This window comes from Lithobates pipiens, unplaced genomic scaffold, assembly GCF_037356315.1.
Source record: "Lithobates pipiens isolate NorthernLeopardFrog02 unplaced genomic scaffold, aLitPip1_a1.2 Scaffold_27, whole genome shotgun sequence".
Taxonomy (NCBI): Eukaryota; Metazoa; Chordata; class Amphibia; order Anura; family Ranidae; genus Lithobates; species Lithobates pipiens.
Window position 1 is genome coordinate 109,588,391 of NW_027507788.1, and position 13,322 is coordinate 109,601,712.

Genomic DNA, 13,322 nt, shown 5'->3' on the forward strand with positions numbered 1-13,322 from the left:
GGGGTTTGATGGCTAATGCGAAAAGTAGGGGTGACAAAGGGAACCCCTGGCACGTGCCCATTTTAATTTATATTTAGTATAGGGGTTCGTCTGTGATTTGGGGGTTTGGGCCTTATGGGGGTTGATTCTGGACACTGACAATGACATGGAGTGTTATGCCTTTTTATTTTCTGCCTTTTCTTACTGCCACTGTTCATCTTTAGACTATCTGTTGACCGGCTCCAGTGAATTGGCTCATCATCTGGTAGCTACCTAGGAAGTGCATGGTATTAAATTTTAATTTGTAAATTTTACATTTATCTACATAGTTTTTTTTTTTTTCTGCATTGTGTCATTTTTCATGCCAGGGTACATTTGTGTCATTGTTTGGAATTTGCCTGTATGTCTTGTGTCTGGTTGGCGCTGTGTCCGTTGTTGTTCGGATTCACATAATGACAACAGCTCTGAATGTTGTGTTTGGCTCGTCTCCTACTCCAGCGGTCCTGGGAGCTGTCATTGACAGGTATGCGTTCCACTAGTGTGGGGACTTTCAGCTTCCCAATCAGCAGGCGTTCCATCAGCAGGTGTACTCTGCTTTCACTGGCAGCCATTTGATTGGAATGGTGTTTCCTGGCCAGGACTGCCAGGTTGAGAACCATGAGCCTTTTGGAGATCTCCTTTTGCATGTGCCATATCTTTGAATGTACATATATTGAAGCGCATAGAGCATCTGATGGTATTATTGGTGTGTATGTGTATTGGTGCTCATGCAGTCCATTGACTTTTTATGGAGGATTGGTGTATAGCCAACTCAGTTTTAATTTTTATGCTTAATATTTACATATTTATAAGACATATAATCATCATTATTATTTATCATTGATATCTTTATTTATTTATTTTTTGTATTTTTTTAAAAACAAAAAATTGTGGTCCAGGATGATCCCTATGATTAGCCACATCCTCCCATTGTTCTTTATTTGGATGTGGAATTGCATCTTTGTCGCCGCCCCTGTTATTGGGGGCAGGCTAATAGAGGGTGTTTACTACGTGTGTGTGTGTGTATGTGTGTGTGTGTGTGTGTGTGTATATATATATATATATATATATATATATATATATATAGTTGGAACACATGAGTGTAGGCTAGCTTTGAGTAAGAGGGGCCGTCCCTCAACTGTGTCTACTTGACATGTGTCCATTGTGGATTGTATTCGATTCTTGTGAATATTCTCGCCTTGTGAGTATAATGGATGATTTTTACGTTATTCATTCATTTATGGTAATGCATTAGGTCGGTGCGCCTTTTATTTTTTTAAATTTTCAGTTTAGTGTTCCTGCACCCAAGAGGGTAGCAAAGCCGTCGTGCATCCACTGGTTATCACAGCCATGGATTACTCTGGGTGGTCCCATCCGGTAGTTCATGGTGGAAGTTTCCATCCATTCAGACGGATGATGGCAGGATCCGACTAAGGTTATTATATGTTGAGGGCTAGGTGTCTGCAGGGGGAGCTGCACCTAAAATGTTTTTTTACCTTAATGTAGAGTATGTCTTTACCTTTACAACCACCTTTAATATTAAAGTGAAACTGCAATACATTCTAAATTGTTAAAACTAGCTGTTTGGTCAATGAGCAGGCATCACATGGTAGATGCCATTGCTGTATACCAGCTGTCCAGAAAAGAATCCTTGGTGTGCTGTCTGAGATTGCTTGCAGTTTGCTTGTGAAATCTTGACTTCTGTTCCCAAGCCCCACACACCTATCAGCCTACTGACTAATGGAAGTGCTTTGTTGACCAGTAAGGGTGCTTTCACTAGACAGGGGTCAGAGACAGAGTTTAGTATCAAATGTTAGGACTTAGGCCCAAAGTGGAGGCCTAGCTGGCAAACTGACAGCAGTCTCTGAGAGGCATAAAGCTATTTGCCATTATGCAGCATTTTTAGTTAAAAATATTTTGAATGGATGACAGGTTTAATAAAAAAAAATATATACTAATTTTAACCCTCTGACAGAGCCTAGGGAGCTCTTTTAAGTTAAACCATTACATCCAGCATCAGCAAAGTGCATATGAGAAACTCAGCTTTTTTCAGTGTTGCCAACTAAGATTCCCATAGTAATTTATGAAACGTACAAGGTGACACGTTTCTAAGTTTCTCACTGTGAGTTTTGGCTAATGTGTCTCATTAGTGTAAAGCAGCATGAGTCTTAAGTTAAGTCAACCATACTAAGAAGTAATTCCACAAAAAAGTTCTTCATTACCTCTGACATCGCTAACGATTAAAAAGTGCTACCCATGCCATGTTTAACTAAAGAAAGGATATCTATACATTTTTCTGCAAAGGATCCAAATTTACATTTTACCTGTGCATATTAATAATAATATACAGGATTTATATAGTGCTGACTATTTTACAAAATAAAAGAAGACTGTACAGTTACAATACAATTCAGTAAAGGAAAATTAGGAAGGCCCTGCTCATGAGAGCTTGCAAGCTAAAGAAAGGGGAGTTCTTTTCTGTTATGTATTTTGCATGGATAACTACTCAACCAGAATAATACATGGTTAGATATAAAGAAGTGAGGATTTTTAATGTAGCCATGCAACAAATTCATATAAATGTATATGTATAAATGTATGGATATCATACAATGCAGTCTCAACATTTACATTTGAATCTGCATGTCTGAATTGTACAAGTAGTTCACAGTTAAATGAGCACAAACAATAATATAATTTATGGTACCTCCTGAAATCCTATCCTGGTATATTGCAGAATCTTGAGATCGTAGTTTGACCTTTGACCTTTGCTATTGAATTCCACATGTCCGGTAAGGCCTTCCAACTCTACCTGTGCAAGAGAAAGCCAATCAAAGAAAGCCACAAGCAACTTAAATTCTTCAGTTTATGAGCTATATTAACCAATAACGTATTAAAATTCTGTACAATATAGTATATGTAATAAATAGTATAAGCCCTTGTACACACGGTCGGACATTCCGACAACAAAATCCGTCAGATTTTGTCCGACGGATTTTGTCCCAAACTGGTGTTGCATACACATGGTCGGACAAAGTTGTCGGAAAATCCGATCGTTCAGAACGTGATTATGTTATTTCGTTACAACGGGACTACGTTCAGGCTAGTAGCCAATAGCTTTGGTCTAGGAATTTGACCTGAGCATGCGTGGCACTTTGTCCGATCGAAATTCTCTACAAATGATCGGACAAAGTCCGATCGGATCATGTTGTCGGAAAATTTTATAGCCCAGCTCTAAAACTTTTTCGGTCGGATATTCCGACGGAAACAGTCCGATGTAGCCCACACATGGTCGGATTATCCGACAACACGGTCCGATCGGACATTTTCCGTCGGAATGTCTGACCGTGTGTACAAGGGCTAACAGTGTTACTTTCGTAGACATAAATATTTTTGCCACAATTTTCATCAGCTTTATGTTTTCGGTGACGAAAAGTAAGTGAAAATCAATTACAATTTTTGTCAACGTATGACAATGGAATGAAAATATGAGGGAGGGACATTTACCCACCTGAACTTCCTCTTTCCTTGGAGCTCCGTCTGTCTGTTAAAGCCCCAGCCCCCTAACAAGCTGTATTGACTGAGAGAAGCAGGCTCCCTCTGTCTGCCTTCTGCCTGGGAGTTCTGGAATAATGCCCTGCACCACCGTGGTTAATGTTTTCCCTCCCAACAAGGTAGCAGTACTTATCACTGTGTAAAATAACAGCCTCCCCAGACTAGTTCTCTGTCCTGTGCAGTCCCTCACTCCCATGCTATTAGTGTTCATGAAAAATAAAAAAACACCAAAAGCCCTGAAATCCAGAAAATCAATGAAGGCAATAAGCTGATGGCAAGATGGATATAAAGGCCAAAACTGTTCAACAAGAATCTGTCAATAGAGTATATGTATGGAAACAAACCGTTGAGATCCTAATAGTAGGGGTTAAATCAGTAGGGTGTACCATAGGTGCTGCGCTATCAACCAGCACGAATACTGACAGCTGAAAAGACAAGAGTAAAAGGGAGAGCGCACTGGCCCTAGTGTGATACCATTAAAAAAGACATAGACTAATGAAGGTAGTACACTCACATTGTGTTGATGAAAACAAGCACATCTTCATAGAGGCTGTGGATGCTCTCCAGAGTCCAGAAACCAAGCTGGATGTGAAGCAAACTGACAGTCTGTCTGAATAGTCCACGAGCAGCCACCGACAAACTGCACGAGAGCCGCCCAATCTCAGCAAGGATCCTGGAAAGCAGAGAGACTCCACACAAGGACACGTGCACATGATCCTCAGGAGGCAGCTGATAAATGATGGCTGCTATGACTAAGCGCTTCAGAGGGCATGGCTTCCTTCAGGTCTACCATGTGGTCTCATAGGAGCACTTAAATAGTGTTCGTCATAGGGTTGTTACCCATTATTTACCATTCAATAGACAATCGCTGAGAAAAAGGATTGTCTATTGAATGGTACATAATGGGTGACAACCTTATGACGAACACTATTTAAATGCTCCCATGAGACTACATGGTAGACCTGAAGGAGGCCACACCCTCTGAAACGCGTTAACATAGCAACCATCAAGCGTCATTTATCAGCAGGCTTCTGAGGATCACTTTCACGTGTCCATGTGTGGATTCTCTCTGCTTTCCACGATCCTCATTAGGAGCAGACGTCTTTCGTTTAGTTTATTGGCGGCTACTCGTGGAATATTCAGACAGACTGTCAGTTTGCTTCAAATCCAGCTTGGATTTCTGGACTCAGGAGAGCAACCACAGCCTCCATGGATATGCTTGTTTTTGTTAACACAATGTGAGTGTACTACATTCATCTATATCTTTTTTAATAAACAGTGAACAGTGTCACACTAGGGCCGGTGCGCTCTCTGTTTTACACTTGTCTATTAGGTGTTTACTCCAGGAGTATATAATGAGTTTTGAAATTCTAGAGAAATGCTTAATAATGCATTACAAATTTAACTAAACTCATTGGATTTTAGGCGACTAAATGGTACTGGAGATTTTAGTCAACTAAAATATGATTCATATGACTAAAATACGATTAAAACTAAAATGGCATTTTTGGCAAAAGACTATGGCTAAAACTAAATTCAAATTTTACGTCAAAATTAACAATGTAGTATAATGTACAATAAATAACTATTGCCTTTTATAACTATGCTATATACATTGTAACTTTGACTACCAGCACCCAATTTATGATGCTGACAATCACAGGAAGAGTGGATCTCCTCAGACTGGACAGGTATACAGTTAGGTGAATACAAAAAGTCTGAGGTGATTTTACATTATCAGCTGACAGCCACTACTTTTCTCCCCCCGAGGCTTTCAGCTGCTTTATTGAACTCTATACAGGGAAATTGGTGCTTGTAACTCCCCCCACCACCGCACTGATCACCCCAGACTGTTCCCTGTGTCCACCTCCGTGCTCCACTAGTCCCCCTCTCTGTGCTCCTCTGGTTCTCCTCCAGTCCCTCTCTGTGTCCTCCATGCTCCTCCGGTCTCCCTCAGTGTCCTCCGTGCTCCTCTGATCTTGCTCAGTGTCCTTTTTGCTCCTCCATTCTCCCTCAGTGTCGTCCATGCTCCTCCGGTCTCCCTCAGTGCCCTCCGTGCTCCTCCGGTCTCCCTCAGATCCCTCCGTGCTCCTCCGGTCTCCCTCAGTGTCCTCCGTGCTCCTCCGGTCTCCCTCAGTGTCCTCCGTGCTCCTCCGGTCTCCCTCATTGTCTTCCGTGCTCCTCCGGTCTCCCTCAGTGTCCTCCGTGCTCCTCCGGTCTCCCTCTGTGCCCTCCGTGCTCCTCCGGTCTCCCTCTGTGCCCTCCGTGCTCCTCCGGTCTCCCTCTGTGCCCTCCGTGCTCCTCCGGTCTCCCTCTGTGTCCACCGTGCTCCTCCGGTCTGCCTCTGTGTCTGCCGTGCTCCTCCGGTCTGCCTCTGTGTCTGCCGTGCTCCTCCGGTTTCCCTCTGTATCCTCCATGCTCCTCCAGTCTTTCTCTGTGTCTTCCCTGCTCCCTCTGTGTCCTCCGTGCTTCTCCGGTCTCCCTCCGTGCTCCCCCTCCATGTTCTCCTCGAGTCCACCCCATCCCGGATTTGTCCTTCCTTTTCTGAGTGATCACAGACTCTGTGCATTCATAACTGAGCATCGTAAACTGTGTTCTATGATGTTTCAGTTTATGAATGGAGAGGAGCCTCTGTCTCATGTCCATTCATCTTCAGTGCAGCTGAGGCTGCAGAGAAAGGGACTGGGGAATCTGTGTCCTCAGTCCCTTTCACTGTCTCTTTATGAAGCTTCCTCAAGGCTTGACAAAGGAGTGCACATGCTCCACCATAGCATGGAGCATGCTCGAAATGCGACACACTGGGATCTATGACATCAGCACCGATTAGCTGTCCTCACCGCGCTGCGATCCACGCTGCATTCCATCTGGACTTTCTATCAGATTTCCCCCTGTGACTTGTAAAAGCAGCAGGCTTTCCTCCCGTTGCTGCAGAGCTCTACTAGAGCTACCCTACAGAGCCATGCTGCACTAGGTACTGGTATCCCCAGCGGACCTCTGGCTCCTGATCTTTCCTACCCGTCACTGCTGTGCTCCCCTTGGATGATGGACACAGCACTCAGCACAACTGCTTTACAGATGAGCTTGTTTACATCATTTATCTTGTCAGTATCCCATTATGGGGGCGATTAAACGAGTTATAAAATACTACAATTAGTGGCTCTTTCCTGTCTCCCCTCCCACCTGTATAAAAGATTTTTAAAGCGGAGGTCCACCCTAAAGTGGACCTTCCGCTTATTGGAATCCTCTCCCCCTCCAGCGCCACAATTGCCACCTTTCAGGGGGGGGGTGCGGGTACCTGTACAGTACAGGTATCTGCACCCACTTCCGGCATAGCTATCTGCAGAAAGGGGCGTAGATTACGCCCCTTTCCGAAAGTCCCCTGCTGCCTGCTGGGAAACACACGGCTCCCAGAGGCAGCGGGACCATCCTTATTGCACAGCGCAACTCGCGCATGCGCAGTAGGGAACCGGGAAATGAAGCCGAAAGGCTCCACTTCCTGATTCCCATACCCAAGATGGCGGCGGCAGCACCCGAGAGACGATAAAGAGATCGGCTTCGGGTGCCGAAATCGTGGGTGCGCTGGGGTAAGTGTCCTTATTTTAAAAGTCAGCAGCTGCAGTATTTGTAGCTGCTGGCTTTAAAAAAAAAAAAAAACGGCGGAACTCCCGGCGGACTCCCGCTTTAATTATATGAAAATATAGAGCCTTGTCAATTAGCTACTCTGCCTTTTCCCCATATGTTGCTCCTTTCTTTTAACTTACAGAATATATTTAAGGAATGAAAATCTCTCATCCTTACTCACCATTCTCAGGTAGTTCATAAGGCTAGTACCATGTTGCCATATTTGTGCAGACCCACATGACAGTGGTTTAACGCCAATTTCCTGACTTCGGTTTAACTCCTGCACCGCACTCACAACACCATAAACAGCATCAAAGAGCAAAGCAGCGGAAAGCTGTAAAAAAGTGATTTATTTATGTAACTGAAAACCAAAAAACACTTTTGAAGGACACCTATCATATCCGAAATCTGGGAGCAGGTACTGTTAACTTGTTTTTTTTTAAAGCTATAAACTCCAAAGTCCCCTTCCTTGTTTTACTTAATCTCCTAATAAGTCATGGACTAGAAACAATATACAGGCAGAAAAATCATTGCTCTTGCCACTTCAGTAAAGAGCCAAGGAAGAGGATAAAATGTACCATTAAAAACTTAGGTTAGGATTGGCAGCTCCTATGTCCGTATCCTGAGAGGTTCTATTAGAGCTGTGAAATTTGAAAAGAACCTAAGGGACAAGTCCACATTTAGTAAAAACCCTTTTACTCCACCGTCACTATCTCCCAGAATTAAAGTAACCTAGGAAAACCTATCTAACTGTTTACATACCTCAGCATGTCAGCCAGTGTCTCTTCCACTGTTTACAACTTCGAAGGCCGGACTCCACATCAGCAATGGTCATATCTGCATAGTCAGCACCTGCAGGTTTGAATGTGGCCCTAAATTGAGTGCCCTTTGTAATGTTCAAGTTCTATAAAAGTTTATGAGGGCTTAACACTCAGAAATGATCAGCTCTGAAGAAGATTTTGACCTGGAAGAGGTTAACTATGAAGGAGTCAATGACTGTCTTGATAAGAAGAAAGAAAGGTGGGACTTTATATGAAGTATACACCCCTGGAGATATCACGATATACATGAAGATGGGCAGTATTAAGTATATTAGAACTATGGGCATTCCATGACAGCATTGCAAAACAACAATCGGTAGTCATTGGTTTATTGATATAAAAAATAATAATAGTAATACCATGATACAATATTGACATAGTAAGTTCATAATATAATCATTAAATAGAACAAAGTTCATTGGAATATATAAATTATGACAATGATAATAATGACATAATATACTAGTAACATAATGAGTTCATATTGTACACATTGTATAGAACTTCGTTTTTCCATCAATATTTTTGATATCTTTAGTCACCTTTTGTAATAATTTATCCACTGCTATATCCCATATATCTTATCATATACTCCCTTTTTCACAGATGCTTACAATTTTGTGGATCACATTCTCTTTTTCATCCATGGGGTCCTATCCCTGGGAAATATTGTCTCCCCTTGGCTATCCATCTACGGTCGGGTTTGTCCACCTCAGCTCCCGGGACTGATGTTGTTTCTGGATGGCCTTCTGGCCCTCCATGCCTGCATCCAATTTCATTGTCATTTTTGTAAGTAGTCTTGGTAAATTGAGGTTATTTGCCCTCTCTTTTTCCTACATAAAATACCCATTATTTTATTTTTACAAATTAACTATGTATTTCAATACTTATAGACATCTACCCCATACTTTCTCCTGAAGAGTGGCAGTTGCCACGAAACGCGTCAAGCCAATAGATGCCTTTTTCACTCATAATGTGCAACACCATCAATGACCATACTTACCAATTGGATTGTACCAATGAATTTGAGATTTTCTTTACCGGGGAGACAGGCTTTCATGAAAATGTGTACAATATGTACAATATGAACTCATTATGTTACTAGTATAGTATGTCATTATTATCATTGTCATAATTTATATATTCCAATGAACTTTGTTCTATTTAATGGTTATATTTAACTTACTATGTCAATATTTTATCATGGTATTACTATGATTATTTTTTATATCAATAAACCAATGACTGCCAATTGTTGTTTTGCAATGCTGTCATGGAATGTCCATAGTTCTAATATAATTAATACCGCCCATCTTCATGTATATCGTGATATCTCCAGGGGTGTATACTTCATATAAAGTCCCATCTTTCTTTCTTCTTATGAATTAATAGGGATGGAGGCGCTAGGCGGTGTCAGCCTTGCGTTCTCACACACAGTCCCAACTGGTTGCTCTTGTTTTTTATTCAATGACTGTCTTGCTGAGGTAAGTAAACAGCTAGAGTGTGGACCAATAAAGTTCTTACCTATAATGAAATTGCCCTTTAAATTATGATGTAAACCCACTGCCATTAAGCAGCAGGAAATCGATACTGTGACTGAGTTGAAATTATTTATCACATCATATTTGCATATATTTTGGAAAGTTATTGATCTGCATGTGTGCGATAGACAACCTTAAAAAAATATAAACTTCCTAAATTTTAAAACTGAAGTTTGCTTATATATTTTTCCTTCCCTTGTCCCTTCCAGCAACATGACAATTACATTAATTAAAATCAGTTTTTAATTACAGTACATACCTTATTTTAAACCCAGTGACATTGTCACTTGGTCTCTGTGTTTATATATGCAATGCAGGCAGGTCACAGCTGCTGGGAGGGGCCAGCAGGGTTCAGTACAAAGCTTTCGGACAACATCATAGCTACTTCCTCAGTACTCATCTCAAGAGTCTTAAATCCTGATGCAAGCAGGACTCTTGCTCTTGGGAGGAGTTCTGCAGATATCAGAATGCCATTGTGGAGGAGTCTACAGGCTGCCCCAGGTAACCCCCACATGTAATCCTCCTGGGGCTGTGTGGGAGTGCTTTTAGGTGGTTTGGGGAAGGGTGGGGCTTCACTAAAACATTGTCACCTTGCCCTGAATGGGCAGTTTAAAAATGTACATTTAAATGAATACTTTAAAAAATGTTTATAGATATACATGTGATCATTTATATGCATTAATGTATGTTATTTAAAACAAATTTGTTTGCATTCATATATGGTAATTACTGTAGCTAGGCAGTCTTATGAAATTCTCATCTCACTGTTGATTGGCTGCCAGAGACCACATGATGTAGATTGCCTAGGCTGGGTAAAAGTAATTTTTTTATTCATACTAAGAGAGGTACTTTTTTTTGTAAAAGCTTGCGATGCTAACATGTGCCCTATTCAATCATGCGAAGTGTAAATTTTATAATCCAAACAGCAAGCTGACAGTGAATTGCTCATGCTATCCAGCAAAAGCTGCAGTTGTGCTAACATCAGAAAGATCACTCAACCTTAACTGAGTTCTTTGCAATCAGGTGCAGACAGAAATCCAAACATTATCTCACAAGCTCATTTTGAAGTGTTGTTTCTGAAGCCTGTGTTCTAAAACATCAAGTTTGAATCATATTGATGACAGAGATAAAACATGTTTTAATAATAATGTACAATAGGTTTTCCTTTTTTGAGAGGCTACAATGTATATGGTGGGAAATACTTCCCCTGCACAATGATTTTTAGACACTGATGCAGACTTGCACACTGCTTGTCTCTCTGTGTGCATCTCAAAGTTTCATTTTTAGTTTTCGTAGACTGTACTTTTAAATTAGTTTAAATATGTGCTTAAAGTGATTGTAAAAGGATCTTTTTTCCAAACAAACATGTCATACTTGCCGCCATTGTGCAGCGCATTTTGCACAGAGTGGCCTCGAACATCCTCTTCTGGGGTCCCCTGGCAGCTCTCACGGCTCCTCCCTGCATCAGATAACACCCTAGGAGAAGTGCTGTCCCGAGAGGGTTACCTTGCATGCACGCTCCCGAGTCCAGCATTTGTGTCCACAGACACGAATGCCGGACTTGTGCCCCCCCGGTGCCAGTGTCATTGGATTTGATTACAGCAGCGGGAGCCAATAGCTGTGCTGCTATCAATCTATCCAATCAAGAGCCGGGACCCCATGGAGAGAGGGAGAGGGTGCCCCCGCTGAAGAGATGAAGGGGTTCAGGTAAGTAAAATGGGGGGGTGGCCTGGGCGGGCTGGTGACCACCAGGTGTTTTTTCACATATATGCATAGGATGATTAAGGTGAAAAAACACAAGAGTTTACAACCCTTTTAACTTGACATGTAAACAGACATAAAGAATGCTAGTGATGTTTTAGCCTTCATTTTACGTGTCATGTAAGCAAAATAAGCAATGTTTTTGTATCTGCAAAATGTTATTAATATAGTTATTAATATAGCAGTACAGGCAACAAATAAAATCGTTCAGTGAATTTTATAAATCCATAATTTCCCACTCCCTCCTACTGAGCAATACTAATAACACCAATAAATTCTGTGAAATGGGAAACTGTTTAAATAAAACCCTTGCTGTAATCCCTAAATCTCAATATATTTGTAACAAAGGTTGAATTACACACCCTTTCTTCTTGGTATATTATTTAACTCATAATAGGCCTCATAAATCCGTAACTACAGTATATGCCTAGCTGGTGTGTTTTATTATGCAGTAAATGAACAGAAGTGTGTACTCTAAAAAGGCTTCAGATTTACTGAAAATTGATAATGTTCACACAATAAATTGTGTGAAGATTCACTACAATTATCCAATTATGTAAAAAGGAAAATCCCTGGGTTCCTTATTTCACCTGCACATGATTGGATAATTGAAGGGAATATTCACATCATTTATTGCAGTGATTGTCAACCAGGGTTCAGTGGAATCCCAGGGTTCCTCCAGAGCAGTGATTGTCAACTAGTGATGGCCGAACGGTTCGCCCGGCGGTCGTTTCGCGGCGAATTTCCGACATTCGCGGTCCGCACGTTCGAACGCCTTTTTCCGTCGTTCGCCGCGGCGGACTTACGTGTTTAATGTATACAAGAACTTTAACCTTTGGTGACACGTTTATCATGTGATACAGGACAGCCAATTGAGACATGACAGCACATGGACACTTGTACATTCCCCCTAACCTATAAATACACCCGATCCGGTGGCCATTTTACATTCTTTCTTCTGTTACGATAGGGACAGGTTCCTGTGTGGAGTAGGGAGAGATAAACCACTAGCTATTTGGTACACAAAAGTTCTTTTCAGGACTGGTATAGGTGTTAGGTGTTGATAGGTTTGCTGTGCTGCTGATTCTTGCAGCAGCCTGAGTGTCTTTTGTTAGTTTAGAGAAAGGGAAAGGACGGTGTATGCTACAGGGACAGCCAGATTAGTCTTTCATCATCATCATCATCATCATCATCATTAGCTGTTACTATCAAGGTCCACAAAAGAGCTGTTCCAGTAACCACTAATCGTTCTCTTTTTTTGCCAATTTGTATAGGGACAGGAAGGAAGCAGTGTTGTCAGGCAGTGAGGGTAATTTTAAAGACTTGCTGTTATTATTAGTTCCACAAAGGTTCTTTTCAGGACTGGTATCAGTGGTACAGTAATAGGCTTGTACATGTATAATATTCTTTCTTCCAAATATAGAAAGGATATTATACTTGACTGCTGCCCTTCTGCTGCAGTCTGCTAAACATTCACAACTCACTTGTTCCACAAAAGTTCTTATAAGGACTGGTAACTTGGTATAGGGTGCTACGGTACATAGGCTTGAGTGCGGTACAGTCTGCTGTTCTGTAAGGACCGCTATCGGTCCACAATAGATAGGGTTGACGTGCACCACTGCTGACCGCTGCCCTATACTGCAGCAGTCCTTCAGCGGTATAGGGACTGACGTACAGTCTGCTAATCACTAACACACAACCTGCTTGTTCCACAAAAGTTCTTATAAGGACTGGTAACTTGGTATAGGGTGCTACGGTACATAGGCTTGAGTGCGGTACAGTCTGCTGTTCTGTAAGGACCGCTATCGGTCCACAATAGATAGGGTTGACGTGCACCACTGCTGACCGCTGCCCTATACTGCAGCAGTCCTTCAGCGGTATAGGGACTGACGTACAGTCTGCTAAACACTAATACACAACCTGCTTGGTCCACAAAAGTTCTTATAAGGACTGGTAACTTGGTATAGGGTGCTACGGTACATAGGCTTGAGTGCGGTACAGTCTG

At 41.8% G+C, this 13,322-nt stretch overlaps 1 protein-coding gene across 2 annotated transcripts in view; it reads right to left on the reverse strand.

The window, feature by feature from the left end:
• GRIK4 (glutamate ionotropic receptor kainate type subunit 4) overlaps positions 1-13,322 on the reverse strand; it is a 799,826-nt gene that overhangs the window by 149,858 nt on the left and 636,646 nt on the right. Inside the window, exons 9-10 of one of the 2 annotated variants that reach the window (XR_013263204.1) lie at positions 7,376-7,528; positions 2,726-2,826 (exon numbers count right to left, since the gene is read on the reverse strand). Coding sequence is in view for 1 of the 2 variants with exons in the window: in XM_077457367.1 (XP_077313493.1) it covers positions 2,726-2,830; positions 7,376-7,528 (258 nt within the window). In the remaining variant the exon portion in view is untranslated. Of the gene's footprint in view, positions 1-2,725; positions 2,831-7,375; positions 7,529-13,322 lie in introns of both variants that reach the window. The other variant, XM_077457367.1, reaches the window with a different exon arrangement.